Here is a 15,035-nt window from a genome sequence, read left to right as displayed (position 1 = left end):
ATGATTTAGAACGCACATAGTTTTGAAACGCGCCTACACCCTCTTTCCACAGTATAAGTTTATACATCACTTTTATTTTTCTCTTTGGAAGGATGATGACGAGGTTTTCTACAGCGATCGGGAAACAGCCCGATCCTACGGAACTAGTTCTCAGTTCATTCATCCTGCCACATTATATGAAATTCCTTCAAGTCCTCTTCCTGCAATCACAGAAGCTAGCCATTCTCCTAATCCTAATGAACCGCCAATTTTCTCGTCTCAGTTCCCTCTAGCAGGAGCAAGAGCAACTCCACATTCACTTACACCAGAGATGGGACAAAAGTATGAACTGTTTCTGCAATGGATGGAATCCCAAAAAGAGAGCAAGCCAATAAGTGAAGATCAGAAGCTTCCAACAGAATTAATAATTGATTCTCATAATGCAGAAATCGAAACTAAAGGGCTCACAGATGTGGAAACGATGCCAGCCGACGACATTCCCTTCATTGATGATACTTTACCCAATGAGGAAGAACAGTTTTCGACATGTGCACCGATGATGGCACCTATTCCGGAGGCGGAACAATCAGAGAACAGTTTTGCAGACGACGTGTTTCGTGATACAATATCCGTATCGAGTGAAGATGAATTTCAAGAGTTAGAGCAGGATGAGATAGTTGCAGAGTCGACGGTTGAAATTACGACTGCTCTAAACAATTCAAAAGACATAATTGAAACTAATAAAAATGTAGATACCGAAATTGATGTAGTAGAATCAGTAACTGATAAAACTATGCCAACTGTTCTGGAGGTAATTGAAGAGGTTACTACTACGGAACCGTTAGCAACTACTGTGGAACCGATTATAATTCGTGTTGATACTAATGATACAAATCCACATCTAGGTTCCAAACACAATGATATAAGCAAAGAAGAAGCTCTCAGCAATGTTTTGAGGGAAAACGCGAAAGATAATCCTAATACCGAAGTATCTATTTCTGAGAAATCTGATCTCTTCAACGAAAGCCCAATACAACTCTCAGTATCGGTGTCCAATTTAACATCCTCCACATCATCCCTTGCGGTTTCGGAAGCCGGCAATCAAATGGACGATTCTTCGGGTAGAAAATCTTCTCATGGGAAACGAAAAGCACCTCCCATCCCAATAGCATTCAAGCCGGAATCATTCGTTCCTACTGTTGATCCTCCAGTGATCCCACCCAAGGCAAACAAAGAGCAGGAGTTAAAGAAACTTCCGGCTCGGGAAGCTGTCCCCGAAAACAAAGACAAAAAGAACAAATCGAAAAAATTAATGAGTTCTCTAACTGGAATTTTCAGACATGAAACTTCTCCATCCACAGTGGTTCCTACTGGTTCCGTCACTGGAGCTCGATCCGGAGATTCTTCGCTTCCCAAAGAAACTGAAATATGAAAAAAAAAACGTTTTCCTTTATCCCTTCTCCACAACGCTACCCTCTCTGAGAACCAGTTCTGATTATCGTCGACAAGTCAATAGATATATGAAGCGAGATGCTTTTCGTTTGGATTTACCCTCAGTTGTACGTAGAATTGGTCTTAGTTTTTTTTATTTCTTGTTCAAATTTTGAGTTGCTTAGTTTTAATTTGTGTTCATTTTGCTTTATTTGTGAGTTAGCGTTTTTTTTCAAGAGTGATGTATGAACACGTAATTGATTCTTGTAATGACGGATTTCGCGCCAACTCGTATATGGGATTGGCATGACCCTCTCAGAACATAATAAAACTTTCTGGGCGTGAAGACTTTACCTAATTAGGCAACATGGCATACTTTGTTTTCCGAAAATTTATCTAGACTAACATATGGAAAGGGCTAAATATTTTTGGTCATTTTTATATAAATTTTTTTAACTCGAAAATGATAAGTCCTACAAAAATGGAAGAGTTTCAGGAAAATAATTGAATTTTCAGAAAAAATACTGAAAAAATATGTTTTGAAATCCTACAGTCGAATTACCAGTCATGGCCGGCAGCAAATGTAAAGTGGTGGAAAAGACATAGCATTATTTTGTTTCTGCGCAATCATCAGAATTCAACAAAGAAAAGTGTGACATTATTTAGCAATATGAGTCAAGCCGTGATCTCCAGGATTTGCAAGGATTACAAATGCAGTACTGGTATTAACAGCCCCAAGTGTAACCGTAATAAACTACGTCGGTTAACATCAATAGAGAAAATACCTTTACTGGGATATACACATCCGTTGGATGATACAATGTGAATTTGTGAATCTTGTTTGGCACACTAGGTGTGTTCCAAAGAAAAAACTACGTATAGATGAGGATAACATTAACCAAAATAATGAAGATTCACAAGCTCCATAAAATGGTCTGTGTATGCGCTTACACGGTTACTTGTCGATGGGTGAGGATTTTGGAGACTTTGCTTGGACAGTACCACTTCTGAAATAAAACATTGTATGATATGTAAGTTATATTGAGTTGTACGGCTCTTGAAAAAGTTTTTGTTAGAAAAACTTTTTTGCCTTAAATATGCACAAGTTGCGATGTATGGAAGAGTTGTAAGGCACATATTCATCTACCATTTATCTACCATTTCATCGAAATCTGAGATGACCACTTTGAGAAAATCGACATTTGGTTTTTGAAATCGATATATCGATATATCGATAATCGAAATATCCTACTGATGGGGAAGAATAATCTTCTGAGGCTTTCCTGCTAATTGCACTTGATTGAAAAATCACAGAACCAAATGTATTTGGTCGCAGTGTTATATGGTTAGAAAACATTAAGATAAACTCTTTCGCTTGCATGTTATTTTCAATGTCAAGGGGAACTGGCATATTATTTTACAGCAGCGATATCTTTCCGGATGCTTCTCGAAGTCCACCACCAGTGGTTAATACTAACACGATATTCACCTGTTAATTGCACTTGATTGAAAAATCACAAAACCAATTGTATTTGGTCGCAGTATAATATGGATAGAAGAAGTTAAAATAAACTCTTTCGCTTGAATGTAATTTTCAATAACTGGCAGATTATTTTGCAGCAACGATAATATTCTTCCGAAATCTTCTCGATGCTGGATGGCATTTAAACGAAAGAAGTTCCGCACGTATATATATATGTGTGTGTGGCGGCTGCTTCGATGTCTCAAACGGAACCGTTTTTCGGTGCTGATACTCTCTCGGTCGTCTTCACTTCTTCTGATGGATCGGCTTTTCTGCGCTCCCCCACAATTCCAAACAAACTGTATGCGTTTCAAGTCAGGTCAGGTCAGATAATGAATCTCTTGATCCCTCGCCGTCCAGCTCGTCCAGCACGTTCAGCTCGTTTAATTACGATGTTGCCTTGTCGATGTCCTCACGAAAAATGAATGCGTTTCACCACCAGAATATCGCTTAAGTATGCTTTTTGTGCGTGATTGAATCGAGAGAAGGCGTGGTTTACGATGGCAATTTGGAAGGCAAACTAGAGGGGAATGAACTCTCTGAGTTTGAAACTTTCGGCGACTGAGCAATAATTGACTGAAAATTATATGATTTTCGCGTTGCGAAACATTTTCCGTTGCGCGCGCACAATATTGGATACGAAAATATCCTACTGATGGGGAAGAATAATCTTCAGAAGCTTTCTTGCTAATTACACTTGATTGAAAAATTACAAAATCAAATGTATTTGGTCGCTGTGTTATATGGTTAGAAAACATTAAAATAAACTGTTCAGCATGAATGTATTTTTCAATTCCCAGGGAACTGGCAGATTATTTTTCAGCATCGATTAGATTTTTCCAGATTTTCCTCAATACTCGAAGCCCACCAGTGCTTAATGCTAACTCGATAACCACCTGTTAGTAGCACTTCATTATAAAATATTTGGTCGCAGTGTTACATTGATAGAAAACATTAAAATAAACACTTTCACATGAATGTATTTTTCAATTCCCAGGGAAACTGGCAGATTATTTTTCAGCAGCGATTTGATCTTTCCGGAGTTTTCTCGATGCTGAATGGCATCCAAACGAAAAAAAATTCCGCGCGTGTATGCGTGTGTGTGGCGGCTGCTCCGATCTCTTCCCGGGGAACCGTTTGTGGCATCACTCTCCTCCTGATGGATTCCCTTCTGGCCTAAGGTGCACAAACAGGCTCTTGGTGACACCGTTCATCCGCGCTTTCATGATAAACGAAAAGCTTCACCACAACAGCGACAACATGCTCCAATCGCTGTTCAATTATAAATGAGTGGATTTCCGAGCGACGCTCTCTTATATATCGATTGGTGATTTCAATAGTCTGTTTTGAAAGTAATTTTAAGACTGTTGAAACAAGTTTTTGGATCAAAAAGTAACAAGTATATAACGCGTAGACATTTTATCTTTCGAATGAAGTGTTTATCATATCATTTCGTTCAGTTGTTTAGGAGCTATTAACACTCAAAATCTCGGTCTCCGACGTAACGCTTTCGTTTTCGAAACTTTGATTTTACACCCCGGTATGGAAATGAAAGACGTAGTCCTACGTCAAAATTGTAAAAAAATGATCAAAAATATTTAGCCATTCCCATATGTTAGTCTAGATAAATTTTCGGAAAACTAAGTATGCCCAGAAAGTTCCATTAAGTTCTGAGATGGTCATGCCAACATCTGGTCGAGTTGGCGCGAAATCCGTTTAATGCTTTAGGAAATTATTGACGTAGGACTACGTCTAACCAGAATATATGGGGGGTAATATAAAAATCTGAACACTAAATATGTGTTAAATGAAATGAAAGTAGATGAATGATTTCGAATGCTTATAGCTCGAGTATTTCCTAATAAATCGCAAAGATGTTTGCATCAATTGATAGGAAATTTATATATTTGTTTATTTCAAATTTTCAATGAATCGAGTTTGGCTTTTCTAGAGATATCAATTGAATATTTGTGAAGCGTTAAGCAATAACTAAGTGCCCTAAATCCCACGCTTTGATTGGCCCGATTTGTGCTCCTCAAATCGTATCGAGCAAAAGGTGTAACCAGAGTAGCTGCGGGATACGGTTTCCCCAACATAGAATTCAAAAACAAGGAGCCTGAAGAAATTACAAATACATGCAAGCTGCGTGTACTTTTTGTACTCGCTTGCATTTGCGCAGACCGAAAAGCAGTTCTCCCAACACGTACTCCAAAACCAAGGAGTCCGGGAAGTCGGCATTATCAATACTAGAGGCGAATGAAAATTTAAATTTTGGGATCTATGGTATGAAAAGTTGAAGTTACTGGTTCATGCAAACCGGGAGTACCTTTGTACCTGCATGAAGTTTTGTACTCCGGAGTGTGTTTTCCTAGCACGGACTAAAAAAGTGGGTACGAGCACAATGCTTTGGCTCGGTTATTTAAAGCGGCATTGAAAGATATGCCTTCATAATTTCAGGTCACTGGACTTCTACTCAAACCGTTTGATGATTAGGCAAAATGTTGATAACCATTTGCTGCAATAACGTCGATCGATTCAACAATATGCATTCGGTGTGCATGTAAAAATTGAAACAGTATATACAGCACCAGAATGCCCTGGAAAATGAAATTTTTGTGGTCTTTAATTTTTTTGTGACCTTCATGCTGAGAATTTATTTTGATCTGATGAAATTTTTGAAGAAATGTGAAACACTTATATAGATCAAGTAATAAATTGGAAAAAAGCATTCCATTTTTCAAAAAATGATTCAGCAAAGATCGATTCTTTGGTACCTTCCATGCACATATTTTGGAAGTCAACGCTTTTAAACGCTGAAAATTACTATAATCTCTTCAGAGCACTAGGTACGACCTTCTAGGTTCGATATCCAAAGCGCAGTGAATGATATCAATCCTCTCTTCCTTCCTTTTTTGTATTAAAGAGGCTTTAAACTTTTTCAACTCATTCGCCTCTACCCCTGAGAATGGCCCTTCTGGTAGACTTTACTCCAAACTCCAAACTCACCTGTCTTGAGAAAGATAATTTATTCTCGCTCGACGCTTGTCAGCAAACGCTGTTCACTCTACAAACATCAAACGGAAAGTGAAGTGTTGTGAATGAAATCCACTAATGCTACCTCCTTTTGTATCAACTGCTCGTGCGATGCGCCACCCGCTCGCTTGTGATACAAATATTTGGCTTATTGGTGAAAAAACTGTACAGACAAATGTACCGCATATGCGCTCGATGCATGCACTGAAAATGTTATTATGGAGCGGACGAATCGAGCGCGAGCAAGTGCATGTTCACTAAGAGCACATATTGCCGCCACAGCTTGCTTGGATTGTCAGAGATGATATTGTACCGAATTCTGTAGATTTTAGAATCTATAATTAAACACAACAAACTGAATTCTCGGATTTCAGGTACATGTGACATGTACGACGCACATCAGCAGGAAATCAAACATTAAATTCATATTTCATTACACAATCTCGTATTCCAATTTTTACAGAGTGCAGATTCACTGGGTGTGTGGGCAAAGATTGCGTTTTACGAATCGACCAATCAGAACCCGGGATTTGCGTTTGAATAATGGTTGAGATTTTTCAATCAGACATCAAACTCATATTTTATTACACAGTCCTGTGTTCTAATTTCTACAGAGTACAGATGAATAATTCCAAATGAAATCGTCCTAAAAATGGCGATTTAAAAAACCAGTATTTTTGATTCGAATTAAAGTTTGTACTCAGTTTATGTTGAAAGAAATATGAGTTTTTCACAGCAAATGGGTTTTTTTTTTACTCAAGCGTAACTTTTGAAAAGAGCGTATCGATTTTAGGAAGAGAAATCTTTGATAATTTATATCTCAAACACTATGAGTCGTACCGAAATAGTGTCTTAAAAAGAGTTATAGAATATTGATGTTTAAACGTGAAAAAAATATACACTGAGAAAAAATTACTACTCTTTTTTTTCATTTACAAAATAAAACTTTAATTTGTAATATCTAAAATATTTATTTTTTATTTTTTTCAAATTTTTTCATATAAAGTCATGTAGAAAATTTAAAAAAAACAGTCCAAGATGGTAAAACTATTTTGGCTATTTTTGGAATAGTTTTACCATCTTGGACTCATTTTTTAAATTTTCTACGTGACTTCTATTTTATATGAAAAAAATAAAAATGTTTAAAACATATATATAAATTAAAAAAGACAATAAATTAGAAATAATTTTCCAAATATCTCGAGAATGGCTGAATTTAGAAGGAGATTGACAAAGAGTTTTTTTTTATTTTAAATCACATCAGGATTCATAATTTGTGGCTAAAATGATTGTTAACATACAAAAATTCGAAGTTTCGAAAACTTATAAAAATTCGATGTTCCACAAAGTTTGTCAAAAATAGTTTTACCGTCTTGGAATCAGTTTTTAAATTTTCTACTGACTTCTTTTTTATATGAAAAAATAAAAATACATATTTTAGATTTAAGGTTTTTTGTAAATAATTTTTTACCTCAGTGTTTATTTTTGCACGATTTAACATCACTATTCTAGAACTTTTTCTAAAACATTATATCGATACGACTCATAGTTTTTGAGATATAAATTATCAAAGATTTCTCTTACTAAAATCGATACGCTCTTTTCAAAAGTTTCACTTGAGTAAAAAAGTTCCCAATTTCTGTGAAAAACTCATATTTCTTCCAACCCAAACGGAATACAAACTTTCATTCGAATAAAAAATACTCATTTTTTGTCATTTGTCGATTCCATTTGGAATTGCTCAGATGCACTGGATGTGAGAGCAAAGATTGCTTTTTCGAATCGGCCATTCAGAACCCGGGATTTCTGTTTGATAATGGTTTTGATTTTTCAAATGTCTGATAGTTTATATTATTGAATATATTTCTTTGTTCTTTGTAATGAATTGTTATGGAGCGTCCTAATCTATTGACGTAAAACTCTCGTAATAACTGATTAATAATTGTGAGTATGAAATGAAGCTTTCGTCTCAAAAATCCAACAGTAAAATACTGAATAATGGGCGTTTGAAATTGGACATTTCTCACAAAGCGATCGGTTTTCGTTTTTCAATTTGTACCACCAATATGATACCGAAAGTCGTAATCCTACGTCAAAAATTATTACTAAACCAACTGTAGTCCTACGTCAATCTTGCGGTTGTATCATAGATATAACCCACCCATTTTTTATGTTTTTGTTTAATACATTTGATATTTTTTAGAAATTTTAGATTCCCTAGTACATGCTCATATTGGAAAATCGTTAATGTTGCCGCTATTATTTATAAGAGACATCAACCCGATTGGGAAAAATGTGATTTTTGATTGCCATGGACTATTATTTCGTTGAAATCCATAGACTAGTTTACGCATGATTCATTTAATTGGCGAGTGATATTGTTTCATTTAGTGCTAACATGATCCAACTTACAGGCAATATTCGATGGCACTTATTAAGATTATTCGTGTTATGCCTTCTTTCCAGGAGAAAATGTCCGCTAGTTGCACCACATTACCTCGTTCCAAAAAGGCGGAAAAAGTCATCAAAACACGTACGAGAACGGAAAAGTAAATGGTTGGTGTACAGCCGGGAAAGAAACGACGGTGGGTTTGATTACGATTGTTTCGGTATTTATTTACGAAGACTCTATCTTCAGATTTAAGTTCCATGCCCTTAGTTTATGTGTTACGATATGGGTTTTAAAACTCGAAAGGTGCTTTTCTATGACTTCACACGAATGATGTAAGCACAAAGAATAAGAGCTTAAATGCGCCGCAATAGATACTGCTTCACACTGGCTAAATAACTCGGTACAAAAGGTTATTGAACCAGTGAACCATTCAGTAAAATGTCAACAATATATATAGATTTTTAAAATTATAAAATTTAAACCATCTATTAAACAACTCTAGGATATGGTTAAGATGAAAGCATTTATAATAAATGAGTAATTACCAATAACATGTAAGGAATGCCAAAATCTGAAACAACAAGATAAATTACTGATTATTAGGAAATGGAACTGATTAGTGAAAAGAATTTATCTCAATGTAATAACCGATAAGTGAACCTCCGTTTTGTTATGATCTCCCTCTGAACAGAGTAACTCTTCTACACAAACATGAATCTGAAACTACGAGTGTATCGCAATTGATGGAATGTTTAACCGACAGAACAAGAACCATCACTAATTTGCCATTTGCCACTTCCATTTCAAAAGCTCATAATGCCGTATAGATTAGATTCAATTGTTACATCTGCTTGAGAAATTTTATTAAGTTCATGCTAGCGCAATAGCGAGTGTTATTTGATTTTGGAAGTTAGCTTAATAATTTAAAATAACCGTCAAAAGTTTCAAATTATTTGTGTGCCACCAGACATATCCCTGATACATTTAGCTGATAACAAACGTTCAATTAGTTTGGAAGTTACATAGTAGAGAACCAGAAGTGTTGCCACACTTGCGAGAATCGAGAATCGATTCATTGGAACCAATTACGATGAAATAGAACGAAACAAAAATTATCCGAAGATAAACTCCTGTTGAAAAGATGCGTAAAGATACAATTATAGTTAAAATAAACGGAAAGGTTTTGTGCGTACTGTAATTTCAATGATATATTTGTAATCGATAGCGAAACCATTGCATTAAAAACATCTGATTCTAGGTTGAACGAACACAATTGCAACAAATTTAAGAAAGCTTCAAGATAAGTCACTGCATCTGTTGGTTCGAGATGGAAATGGAAGACTATTTACCGAGACGTAGTTCTAAAATTACACATATTATAAACTGCTCGTAATGCTCAAGAACAAAATGGAGGAAGAGAGTTTATTTTTGGCACAATATGCTCTGGTATGTTCAGGTTGCGTACAATGTAAACGGAACTCGGAGGACCGATACAGAGTAAATGGTTGATGAGAAATAAATCTTGATGAGAAAAATTACATCATTCGATGCACGTTTGTTCCGAAAGCCCATATTCACGGTTTCATTCATTACATTCTCAAAAACCGAATAGAGCAATTTCACGCCAACTCACCCAAAAAATAGCAAATTTTGACGCGACATTCTCCGTTTTTTTGAAACTTGGTACATGTGATGGAAGATACCTGTTGGAGCAGCCCTAGGATACATAAGATGTACCGCATCAAACTCACGTGTATCATATAACCCTACAACAGTAGTAAACTCATATATAGTCATCTCAATACTATCTGCTTGCATCTGCTATCATATAGCTTAAAATAGGAGAGAAATTGATATAAATATATAAAGACACAGAGATCAATTCAAATTAATGTCTTTTTGAACTTAATTGCCGTCTAACGTTTGCATTTTTTTTAATTTTTTTATACCCCCACATCAGAAGGCTTAGACAAAGAGCCCGCTAGTAGTGCATACTTACTAACAGAAAAAAAAAATCGCGGAGAATCTAATTGTATACAAAAGTGAATTCTCAGTGCAACTTAGTTCCTTTGAAGGGATTCACTATAGGAAATAAAAAATATAAAAATGGAAAGATTAAACGATTTTGAAGTAAAAGCATTTTTGCTTCAACGACTACATCGAACTAAACAACAATGAAAGAAGACAGGAAATCATTATAAAAACAGGACAAAACACAAAACACAAATGGACAAAAATTGCCCATTTTTCATGTAACCATGTAACCCTTGAGTCAACAGAAAAAATGATAGCTCTATCAGTCGAATTCTAACCATGATGGCTTAAACAGTGATGATACTCCGTTCAGAAGTGTGCGCGTTCAAAGAACGGTACCCCGCCGCGTCGAAAACGGACATCGTGTGGCATTTTGTGGACGCGGGATACGCTCGTTCCGGCATCTACAAAATCTTGGCACTATTGTACAACTATCAGAGCATCGAAAGAAAGCCCGGTTCCGGACGGCCGACGACCCTGAGCAACAAGAAACTCCAAACTGAAGAGTGAGGTCGAGGGAAAAGTGGCTATATCGCTGCCTGCGCTTGGCCGGGAGGTCGGTGCAACCGGCCAAACAGTGAAAAAGTACCTGGCGAACATGGACATACATGTTAGGAAGCGGAAGCCCCGTCCACTGGTCTTGGAGCTGCAGGCAATGACGCAGCGGCAGAGGCTGAATAAGATGGTCAAGTGGATTTTCCCGGCAAATCGCGACGTGATGGACGACAAGACCTATCTCACCCTGGATGGCAACGACTGGCAGGGCGTATTTCACTTCCCCCACAAAGGAAGTGAACTCCGAAGTGTGCTGCTGTGGCCAGCGCCCGAAATCTTCGAAGGTGAATAATGAAGACCGACTCTACTCTCAGTAGCTCCGCTCCAACTAGAACTGCTTCGGCAGTCGCCGTCAACAAAAAGTGAATTGACTAGAAAATAAATTGACTAGCGTTGACTAGCAAGGATGACTGATGAACTAGTCCAGTCAGTGGTTATTCTAACTGACGCGACTAATGAATACAAATCTGCCTCTTCATTCAACTGACTTCAATCCTTCAATATATATAATTATATTATAGTTAGTATTGTATCAGTAAATAGCGTGCAAAATAGCGCACACACACTGAACGCTATCTTATACGTGTAAGTAATTTTCGTGTACGATACAAAAAAAATCTAGCTCACTTGTAGCGTATATCAAACCACGTTGAACTCACAAATAGATGCATGCATACGTGATACATGGGAGAGAGAGAGAGGAACGAATTCGTTTTGGGGGAAGTTACTTCAAAATGCAATGAAGACAATCTGACTGGAAAGAATGAAATGAGATTGTCGAGTTGGTAGAGGGAGATAGCGACTAAACGCCCGACTGACTGTTTAGTCGTTTTGGCGGAGAAACTGCGTGAAGAAGCCAAAAGTCATTTCCAACTGAACACGGATATAGTCAGTCAGTTGACTATGGCTATGCCGAGCCCTGGCTGACAATCAGCGAGAAGGGGATGTCAAAACCGCTCTTCTTTAGCTCCGAACTGATCGTGAATGGAGAAATTTATCGTACGAAGTGCCTGCCGGAAGTTGTGTCGTTCATCAAGAAATACCATAAGGGCAAAGACGTGGTGTTCTTGCCGGATCTGGCGTCGGCCCACTACTTGATCATTAGAGGAGATGGAGCGGCTGAATATCGATGTGGTGCCCAAGTCGGCAAACCTGCCCAACGTCCTCCAGCTGCGTCCCATCGAGAATTTCTGGGCAAATCTGAAGCGTAAAATCTAGTTCAACAATTTTGTCGCGAAAACTGAAAAGGAATTGATAAATCAAACGAAAAAAGAACTCAAAAACATGCCTACACGCATGTTTTCGTTCGCCATGGCTGATGTTCCTTCCAAAAAATCAGAAAGGGTCGGGTCAACGGCCGGTTGATTTGGCGTGGAATTGCTCAATATCCGCTGCTGCTTAACCGAAATACTTTCATTAAATATAATAATCTTGCTTAAACCTCTGCTAGGAAACGACAAAAAACTGTTTTTTCTCAAAATTTTGACTTGGTCCTCCAATTTGAACTTTCTCAAACAATCGATTCTATTGTAGTGATTGTTAAATATCACAATAATTTTTTTCAAAATCTCGTGAACAGCATGCAACAGCTCTCAGGTAGGTAGATAACCATAAGATTCGGGTAAGTATTAATAAGATCATAGAATTTCAATTTATTATTTGATCTGAACCTTATTACAAAATCTATGGTTCTTTTTTTATTGCGCATATTTTAAACTGGCTCTTACATTAAAGGGCTCTTCAAGGGAAACTTAAACTCTACCTCAAGGCCTTCAGAAAGGCCATTTGGAAGGTAATAGAATTGGCTAGTCGCTGGACCGGAGACTTGAGAATGACTCAGTCGAAATAAAAATGCATCTCTCATGATTGATATGACCCTGGTAATGATAGGGATGAATGAGGGTCAAACTATTTAGCGACTATGTACAACGAGCGGAAATAGCGGTCCGAAGTTGGGACCCAGAAAAATATGAATAGTAGCAATAACACACCAACAAACGATGGAGAGGAGAATGTGTTCGCGAGAAGCGGACGAATGCTAAGGTCACCTGTCACTCGAGTAGCCACAACGAGTACAAGCAACACAAAACCACAAGAAGTGTTTGCTGCCCAAGCATTCCAAGGAGATCTTGGCTCCGTACAGAGTCAGTTGTTTACGCTGACCTCAAGCGCATCCCAAGAAGGGCAACTTGGGAGGCTCAGCATCACGGACGTTAGGAAAAAGGTCAACGAACTTTACGAGTTCGTGAAGGACAAAAACAATGTCCACTTAAAAATAAAACATCTGGTGACGAGCATCAGATCAGCCGTCATGGTTGCTGAACGCGAGCATGAGGAGCTGCAGATGAGAGCAGAGGGTGCTGAAAAGGCTTTGCTCGAGGCGAAGGAGAAACCCGTCGAGTTACTTGAGACGCCGAAGGGTCCTCTGAACACACGATCGGACAAGAGAAGGAGGGACACCCCAGGAGAAGAAGAAGAGCTGAAAAAGGCCAAGAACGATCTGAGTAACGCGAAAGGTGGTGAAAGCAGTGAATGGCGTACTGTCGATAACCAGGCAGAAAAACGCAAAAAACAGAAGGAGAAGAAGAAAAAAGTTGAGCAGGAAAAGAAAAAAACTCGGACCTCGAGTGGAGCGAATCAAGGGCTATGCTTTGATCGTTGAATTGTCAGCAGTATCGTACGCAGCTATCCTTCGGAAAGTGAGAGACGCTCCGGAGTTGCAGACACTGGGCGAGAACGTCGTGAAAACTAGGCGCACGCAGAAAGGCGAATTGCTCTTCGAGCTTAAAAAAGATCCAGCGGTTAAGAGCTCTGCTTTCAAACAACTCATTGAGAAGTAATTAGGGGAGGAGGCGAAGGTGAGAGCTCTCTGTCAGGAATCAATCATCGAGTGCCGGTATCTGGACGAGATCACGACTGTTGAGGAATTGAGAACTGCGTTACAGTCACAATGTGACCTTGACGATGTGCCGATGACAATCCGGCTGAGAAAGGCGTACGGTGGGACACAAACGGCCTCGATACGGCTCTCGAAATAAGCTGCGAATAAACTGGTGGAGAAGGGTAAAATAAAAGTGGGGTGGTCCGTGTGCCCGATGAAAGCTACAAGCAAATGGAGAGATGTTTTCAATGCATGGGCTTCGGTCACCAGGCGAAAAACTGCGGTGGTCCTGACAGATCGAAATTGTGCAGGAAGTGCGGGACGGAAGGTCACGTCGCTAGAGACTGCACAAAGCAACCGAGGTGCATGTTGTGCAATGAGGAGGACGGAAACGACCACGTCACAGGTAGCTTCAAATGTCCGGCGTACAAAAAGGCGATTGCGGGTTCGCAGTAATGGAGGTTACCCAGCTCAACCTCAATCATTGCGACATAGCACAGAAATTGTTGTGGCAGTCAACAATTGAAACCAAATGCGACGTTGCAATGATCGCAGAACCGTACCGAGTTCCTCGCGATAACGGAAACTGGGTGGTGGATAAAGCAGGGATGGCTGCAATACTAGTGATGGGAAGGTACCCCATCCAAGAAGTGGTGGAAAGCTCACAGGAAGGTTTCGTGATCGTCAAAATCAACTGAATCTTCATGTGTAGTTGCTATGCACCCCCAAGATGGTCAGCGGAGCAGTTTCACGAGATGTTGGACGTACTCACGGATAAGGTCAGCGGACGCAAACCAGTCATCATCGGAGGAGACTTCAATGCCTGGGATGAGGAGTGGGGAAGCAGATGTACCAACGCCAGGGGGTACAGCCTACTAGAAGCCTTCGCAAAACTAGACGTCACACTTCTGAACGAAGACACTAGCAGCACCTTCCGAAGGGACGGCCGTGAATCCATCATCGATGTAACTTTCTGCAGTCCATCACTGGGGGCAAACACGAAGTGGAGAGTGTCGGAGGGATACACACACAGCGACCACCAGGCAATCCTGTATAGTGTCGGCCAACGGAATCCCGCAGCGGTACGGAATACAAGAACCTTTGAGCGGAAGTGGAGGACAAAGGTTTTTGACAAGGAGCTTTTCGACGAAGCACTACGCATAGACAGCAGAACTCCTAATCTGAGCGCCGACGGGCTGACAGGAACA

The 15,035-nt window shown here is 39.0% G+C and overlaps 1 protein-coding gene across 9 annotated transcripts in view; it reads left to right on the top strand.

Moving 5' to 3' along the window:
- The window catches only part of LOC129770881 (receptor expression-enhancing protein 2-like), a 77,164-nt gene extending 67,269 nt beyond the window's left edge, over positions 1 to 9,895 (top strand). For 6 of the 9 annotated variants that reach the window (XM_055774049.1, XM_055774046.1, XM_055774047.1 and 3 more), the window contains exons 7-8: positions 92 to 1,538; positions 8,432 to 9,895. In XM_055774049.1, coding sequence (XP_055630024.1) covers positions 92 to 1,411 — 1,320 coding nt within the window. In that variant the 3' untranslated portion in view covers positions 1,412 to 1,538; positions 8,432 to 9,895. The remainder of the gene's footprint in view (positions 1 to 91; positions 1,539 to 8,431) is intronic. The other 3 variants (XM_055774042.1, XM_055774052.1, XM_055774051.1) reach the window with 3 other exon arrangements.
- The last annotated feature ends 5,140 nt before the right edge of the window (positions 9,896 to 15,035 follow it).

This window comes from Toxorhynchites rutilus, chromosome 2, assembly GCF_029784135.1.
Source record: "Toxorhynchites rutilus septentrionalis strain SRP chromosome 2, ASM2978413v1, whole genome shotgun sequence".
NCBI lineage: Eukaryota > Metazoa > Arthropoda > Insecta > Diptera > Culicidae > Toxorhynchites > Toxorhynchites rutilus.
The sequence above is the reverse complement of the archived record's forward strand: the minus strand, read 5'-3'. Positions and strand labels throughout refer to the sequence as shown.